This window comes from Etheostoma spectabile, chromosome 15 (assembly GCF_008692095.1).
Source record: "Etheostoma spectabile isolate EspeVRDwgs_2016 chromosome 15, UIUC_Espe_1.0, whole genome shotgun sequence".
Taxonomy (NCBI): domain Eukaryota; kingdom Metazoa; phylum Chordata; class Actinopteri; order Perciformes; family Percidae; genus Etheostoma; species Etheostoma spectabile.
The window spans coordinates 8917529-8925166 of record NC_045747.1 but is presented as its reverse complement, the minus strand read 5'-3'; the positions used below and the strand labels follow the sequence as shown (position 1 = coordinate 8925166).

At 43.6% G+C, this 7638-nt stretch overlaps 1 protein-coding gene across 1 annotated transcript in view; it reads right to left on the bottom strand.

The window, feature by feature from the left end:
• Positions 1–570: 570 nt before the first annotated feature.
• Positions 571–7638, bottom strand: part of glis2b (GLIS family zinc finger 2b) — a 21376-nt gene continuing 14308 nt past the window's right edge. Inside the window, exons 2-7 of the mRNA XM_032537349.1 lie at positions 3839–4040; positions 3541–3671; positions 2061–2207; positions 1858–1991; positions 1642–1760; positions 571–1538 (exon numbers count right to left, since the gene is read on the bottom strand). Of these exons, the coding sequence (XP_032393240.1) occupies positions 799–1538; positions 1642–1760; positions 1858–1991; positions 2061–2207; positions 3541–3671; positions 3839–4016 (1449 nt within the window). The 5' untranslated portion in view covers positions 4017–4040 and the 3' untranslated portion in view covers positions 571–798. The remainder of the gene's footprint in view (positions 1539–1641; positions 1761–1857; positions 1992–2060; positions 2208–3540; positions 3672–3838; positions 4041–7638) is intronic.

Below are 7638 nucleotides of genomic sequence, written 5' to 3'. Positions count from 1 at the left end.
TAGAAGGAGAAATGGGTTCAATAAAATTTCAGCAAATTTTGGACTAACTTGATGCCATCTGTGGAAAAGCTGAAGTTAAAGAGAGGATGGCTTCTACAAATGGATAATGATCCTAAACACACCTCAAAATCCATGGTGGATTACATCAAGAGGCGTAAACTGAAGGTTTTGCCATGGCCTTCACCATCTCCTGACCTCAACATAATTGAAAATCTATGGATAGACCTTAAAAGACAGACCTTGACAGACAGCCCATAAATCTCAGAGAACTGGAAGACTTTTGGAAGGAAGAATTGGCAAAGATACCTCAAACAAGAATTGAAAGAGTCTTGGCTGGCTACAAGAAGTGTTTCCAAGATGTGATACTTGCCAAAGGGGGCAGTACATGGTATTAACTCTGCAGGGTGCCCAAACATTTGCAGATGCCATTTTTTTGTTTTCTGTTATTTTGAAAGTGTAAATGACGGGAATAAAATCTAACTTTTTGTGACATGTTATACAAATGTCTAATCTGTCATTTGATGCCTTTTGGAGATTTTTCCATCTTTTCTTGGCTTCTTTATGCACATTAATAAAAAGTTTTACCTGGGGTGCCCAAACTTTCAAGCCCCACTGTATATTTATATACTGTATATATGTTTCTCCTCTTCAAACCTCTCTCTGAAATGCATTGCTTGAATTTGATTGTACGAGCCAATCCCTATCACCTTTGACCACCCATACCCTCATTATGGCGTTCACCCTCCTATCCCGACCCCCTGAGCTCTTCTGGAATGTGTGTGTATGTGTGTGCGTGTATCAGTTAACCACAGCTGGTTTGAGCACCACGGTGCCTGGGGGGATGACCACCCAGGACAGGGGATCATGGGATCCCGTGGAGAGGTTCAGGACCCTCCCAGTCACCTCGTTCTCTGGCTCCTCCCCCCGGCCCTTCTTGGCCTGTTGGCTGTGGGCCCTGCGCTCAGACGAGGCCCCCAGCACAGGCATCATTGGCAGGCCCAGGGCAGAGGAGGGAAATGCCTGGGAGAGCAGATGGGACTTGGCAAGGCCCAACGGTGAGCCGTTGAAGGACAGGATGGATGTACCTCCCAGGCTGCCTGGAGGTGAGCCGGGGCAACCAAGTGTGCTGAGGTCCAGGGGCCGAGGACTGAGAGGGGACACAGGTAGGGCACCACCCAGACCCTGCAGAGCATGGCCTCCCAGGAGAGCAGCCGCTGTCCCTGGGATAATAATGTGGGCTGCACTCACATAGGACAGCGCAGAATCCTTCCCCCCTTCGCCAGAAAGCACTCCACTTTGACTCCGTCTCAGCAGGGAGCCCACCCCACCTGGAGAGCCCTGCTCCTGAGCCACAAAGTGGCCGTGGGCCTTGATGTGCTTGCGGAGAGAGCTGGGGTCTGTGTAACGCTTCAGGCAGCCCACCATCTTGCAGTAGTAGGGTTTGTCCACATAGTGTGTGCGTGTGTGCTTAAAACGGTCGCTGGAGTTGGAGTAGCGCTTGTTACAACCCTCGTAAGGACAAATGTAGGGCTTTTCACCTTCAGTAAAGAGAAAGATGTTGAGAATTCATTCACCAAATTTTACAGTCCAAAAACATGTTGATTTTAGCTTTGACATACTGTGTACGGCTCTTGCACTGACCTGTGTGTGACCGGTTGTGTATCTTGAGGTTCTCCAAGCGTGAGAAGCTCTTGTTGCAGGTGGGACAGCGATGGGGCTTCTCGTTAGTGTGAGTACGGATGTGGATGAGCATCTTGTACCTGCAGCCACACAAAAAGTAAGTTCCTCTTGAATTCTCCCCTGATATATACATTTTAAACTACTCTCTTAATTACCCAAAGGGTATGATTTTCTCACCGAGCATTAAAACCTCTCCCTTTGCGAGCACAACCCTCCCAGTGGCAGCAGTACCCAGAATCCTTCTCAGGCTTCACATGGAAGTCGTTGACATGGTCCACCAGGTCTTGTAGGGAGTCAAAGAGCAGATGGCACTAGAGGAGTGAAAAATGTTCAGCATATTACAACAGCTAAAAAAGCTACTACAAAATGGATTGTCTTACCTTCTTCCAATGGCAGGCCAGTTGTTCATCCGCTGAGAGGTCAGGAGAGGCTCTCTTATCGCTCATCTGGCCAATGAACATGGAGGATGGCAGGTGAAGTCCCGCCCCAGCTCCAATTGGCACAAAAAACTGAAAAGCCTGTGAATTCTGTTAAACAGAAAAAGAGAAAAAAGAGCAACAGGGTTATCAATCCACTGCACACATAAGTAAGAAGCATTCACGTTTAGCTTGAGTTAATGTTTAATGTGATGTACTTTAAGAAAATACAGCTGGCCTGAGAAAAATAGTATAAAAAACATATCTGGTTGTTTTATAAGGCCAAACCTGCCTGTGTAACCGGTGGTATGAGCTGTGATGCTGTGATAGCACTGTCTACATGGCATAGTAATAACAAAATATACCATCAACTGGATGGCACAAACAAGCACTGATGGCCTCACTAAGAAAATACTTGACAATGACAAAAGAATTTCTTGGTCAGTGGAGTAAAGAACTGTCGATCTTCATCTCTTTTTAAAAAAATCCACTCCACTTTTTCTTGTAGTCACCTGCTGCATGCTACTAATGCCTCCTAACATCATGAGCTCAGCATACAAGCTACAAAATTGCTGGGGCTCAACACACACACACACACACACACAGAGGAAAGAAATATAAGGGACACATAAATCTGAGATTAGAGAAGCACAGAGAGAATAAGGGTGTAAATGGATCACAATCTTGTGTTTGTCTCATTTTCAGCTATGTCAGAAATGTGCCAAATTTCATGAAATGAGACAAATTCACAATTTCCCTGCACTGAGCTCTGCCCCTGCATGCAAAACTATGTGAGCAGATTTGCGAGACGCTAAAGAGGCAAGACCATGTGAGTATGAGTGTGTGCAGCTGTATTTCTATAAGAAGCTCTTTTTGTGTGTGTGTATCTGTGTCCACTGGGGATAAGTAAAGTATAGATTGTGTGTAACAGTGTGCAATTCAATTGAGAGGGAATTGAATTAGGCGGCATGAGGTATGCATGGCTTTATCTTGTCTTAAATTTGATTACACACGTACACACACACACGCATGCATTCACACAGGCAAACACCAGTGGGGTCACCAAGTGCAAGTTGTACAGACAGAGGCACTTGTTGGGGACACAAGAGGTGTTTGATAAGAGCTACCCTCCCCTCACAAGCACATACAAGCCTACCAACCCTTGCATAGCCTGAATCCTTATCGAGAGTGTGACACAACCGATGTTGTTCCTGACTTGCTGACCCCAGCAGGTTGAGTCACTTGCCGCTGTAGACAGGAAAGTGTTGGCCACTCACCACTACATTGAAAGCCAGTGTTTATTCTTTCAACAACTCAGAGGAATGATGAGAGGGGAAACAATAGAGATAGTGGAGAGCAAAATAAAATAAATCAATCAAGTGGAACACCTGTACTGGTGTGTAGGTCTGTATGTGTGTGTGTGTGTGTGTGTAGTCATACCCACCACTGATGGGATGTAGTTGCCGTTGGTCATTTCTGGAGAGCTGGGGGTGTGGCGGGAGGAGGGAGACATGCTCAGGTCCACTGCAGGGGGGGTGGGGGTGTCTGCCCGATCATGAGGGACCACCTGCACACCTGAGAAAACATACACACACCTGTTAAGATGGCCTAAACAATGTGCTTCATGCAACATGATATCATTGTAACTGTGAGTACGTTAGCTTGCTCGGACCACCGCTGTGCCTAAAGACGGTCTAACAGAGCTGCTATCATGCCTAAAGACTTGTTTTGTTGTTACCTACCTGTGTGCGGAGATGCTGGCGAGGCGGGCTCTATGACTGCGGTGCCATCATCTGCCATGCGGAGCTGGCGGGTTCGCTTGGAGTGCAGCGGAGAGAGAGGGGGAGAGCGCGCCCCTCTGTCCCATCCATTGGCCCGCCGAGGGAGCTTCAGGTCCAGGGGCTCGTCCAGGGACAGCATGACCACAACCCGCCGACCTCCCACCTGCACAAACAGTCCCAGAGGGGCAGAGTTAGGCTGAGTAAGGCCAATAAAGCTTTTCATATGACCACACATACAAATGCTGCATTCCGATGTGAGATAGTGACAGACAGATTCTCACAGGTAATATTTCCCATGTGAGTGATGTTGAAAGTATCTTACATTCCACAATCCCAGTGGGTAAGAAATACTCTTCAACAATGGTATACTGACCACAATTGTAAACTGAAACACTGAGCAAGCCAAAGAAAAACAAACACACACACACACACACACACACACACACACACACACACACACACACACATACACATACACATACACATACACATACACATAGAGATCTGAGTGATCCCCTCCTCTTCTTCCATGCTGACCTTTACTCACACACTCTTCCTTAGGAATTTCTACAATCCAATCCAGATGGTCACCCTCACTGCCAGCCCTGCTTAACCACACCCCCGGCCAGTCACTGGCCCTTGCACCCTGTCACATCACCCCCACTTCAGCCCCCATAGTGTGCAACTTCAGACCCCATAGACCTTTGAGACCCACCGGCAACCCCCAGGGCCTTTAAGTCCAGCTGCACCTACTCCATCCACTTCCTCCCTCCTCTAAACACACTGACCTCTGGACCCAGCCTGAGGGTTGTGGGCAGGACGCTTCATCTAGCATTCATGTTTAGTTCTAGTTGTAGTCGTCCTCTGCCATCAGACTGACCCAGAATCACTGCGTTGTACCATGCAAAGAATTTAGCAAATACCTACACAAGCAAATAACCTAGATGAACCCCATTAGTCAAAACAACTGTGTTTAAATGCTATTTGGGGCATCAGAAAGGTTAATAATCAGCAAAAAACTCCAGAAGAAATCATAATCATAAGTATAGACACTTACACAAGCCAGATCCTTTTAACTTAAATGTCAACAAATGTTGAGTCTATTCCTTTTCATTCAGCAAGTCCTGCTATATGGTGCTAGTGCAGTACTGCTGGTTTAAAGCCAAACTCTCTATTCAATGTGTTAGGGTTCACTGCTCCTTGTCACCAGGCTCACACACACACACGCAGGCACGCACGGACGCACGCACGCACGCACTAATATCTCCTCAAAGCATTTTCATCTACACATGCACACACAGTAGCAGGGAGAAGTAATTAATCACACTGTAATTTCAACAAATTCACCCTCTTCTTCCTCCCTCTCTCTCACACACACATGCCGACACACACTCACTGAAGCCGTGTTTGGTAGTGAATGGTGGGCTTTGAGAGCAACTGGCCAGGGGCCACATGAGAAGCCCTTGTGTCTGGGAGGCACAGAGCAGATAGGTCACCAGGTTCACCAGCCCAACCAGGGATGGCCACCAGCTCACACACACACACTCGTACATGCAGCCGGAGGGGGTGTAAAGACTCAATCAGCCATAGATAAGAGTATGATGATACACAACCACGTACCGATTCAAACAGAGGAACATACTGTATGAACATGCACACAGAACAGCATTATGGCATTATCATTGAGATCGTTCTGTGTTTATGCTCACATGCACACACATAGAGAAACATATCAGGAAAATATGCCTTGGATGGATTTTATCTGATTATAGACCATACTTGCAAGCACATGACCCACCGGTCCATCTTGATCTTGACTTCAGTTTAAAAATTACATTGGATTTGCTCTAAGAAGGGATCTCAGTATATAGAGGAGGACTGATTATAGCAAACAATAACTAACTTTCATACTCTAATGCCGCTTTCTCATTGCATGGTACGGCTCAACTCAACTCGCTCTTTTTTGGTTTTCCATAAGCAAAAGTTGCGGATAGTACCTGATACCTATTTTAGTACCATCTTGGTCAAGGATCCAAGCGAGCTGAGCCAATAGAAGGAAGAGTTAAAACACTGCAGACCACTGATTGGTCAGAGATAATCGTCACTAGCGCAACACAGGCACAAACCAATAGCCAAGCTACCGTTAATAGCCACTGTATTTATTCACTCAACCCAGATTTTTCTTTTTTTAAATGACAGCCCGCAAAACTATATTGTACACTATGCCTTGCAATTGACGAAGTGGAGATGATCCTCTGGTTGCCGATGAAAGGATTGCAGAAAACTGGCCTCCAATCAGTGCTATAATCCACACTATTAAACCTGATGAGAAACAGATCCGAAACTTTTGGATCCATTTAGCTCTGAAATATAAATCACTTTGGCACCTCAAATCATGTGATCCTACAGCTCTTACTGTGAGACTAGCAGAGAGACACTACAGGGGTCTCCACACACAAAAGCTCTTCTCAGGCAGCTGCTCCACGTGCAAACCATTACTAAACCTTCGTAATGGATTGTGTAGCCAATTTATTAAAAATGTGTACTTTTCCTTATATAATAAAGGGCATTGTTGGTATCATTCAGCTTGTTCTAGAAGAAGAAGTAGCAGATTAAATTAGTAGTATGCTGCAATAGAGCATTCATTTTAGTATGTAATTTATGTGTTTCAAATATCTTTTGCTTTTAATCCCAAGTAAGTATGTATATTAGTGAAAAGTATTTCCTGTATTTTTTTTCAGGTCACATTATCTTTCTAACTGACCTGTTTACTTCAATAAAAATAAAAAAGTAAATCAATTTATCCACTGACAGAAAATGAATAGTCAACAATTATTCAATTAATTAATCAATCCACTTACTTTTCAAGCAAAATGTGAAGATTTCCAAACTTTCTTTGTCTATTTATGGACATTTTATATGCCAAACATTTAATGGAATAATCTAGAAAATGATCCCTGGATTAATTAATGAAGAAGGTAATCGTTAATTGCGACCGTACAGCATATTAACACTTCTATTACATTTTACAAATAAATAACATTGAACATTAGTAAAATCATTTCCTTTCATAGAGGCTGTAGAGCATAAATTAAAAGGAAAAATTTACATTTTAAGATTAAGTTCATCACTAAATGTACCAAAGTTTTTTAAATAAGGAAATTTAAACTAGAGAGGGTTAAATAATCTTCAACTTGAAGCCACTAGAACAATTTGAAATTTTGTTCATGGATGGATGTTTTGAGGTCAAAAACAGATTGGCTTTGAAATTAGTTTGGGTTATCTATAAATATTAACTACTTAATTGGAATTGGAATCTGTTGCCCTATGTTAATTAAAATGTGTGTTCAACCTTGCATTCACTAAAGAATATTCTGAAAATGTATATCCTGTATATCTATGCTATTTATGGCCATTTATATTTCTCCTGTAATGCTTGTATTTATTTAGAGTAACTTCATTTTCTAAGAAAAGGATGTTGATAATGTTGATTTGTGTACACAGTATCTATAGGGATTTATTAGTCACAACTGGAAACAGCCTCAGACACACCACCAGGATAAAGGTAAGGTAGCTAAAATATCGGTGACCAAAGCATGGTTAAAAAGAGTTGCATGTTTTAAATTGATGAACTTGCATGAAAGCTCACACTGGTCTGCACCTCTCTGTGCGTTGCAAAGAAACATACATAACAAACACACGCTCATGAACTTAACAAGTAACTTAATAAGTCCTTAGATATTTACAATAGCCGCTGCACA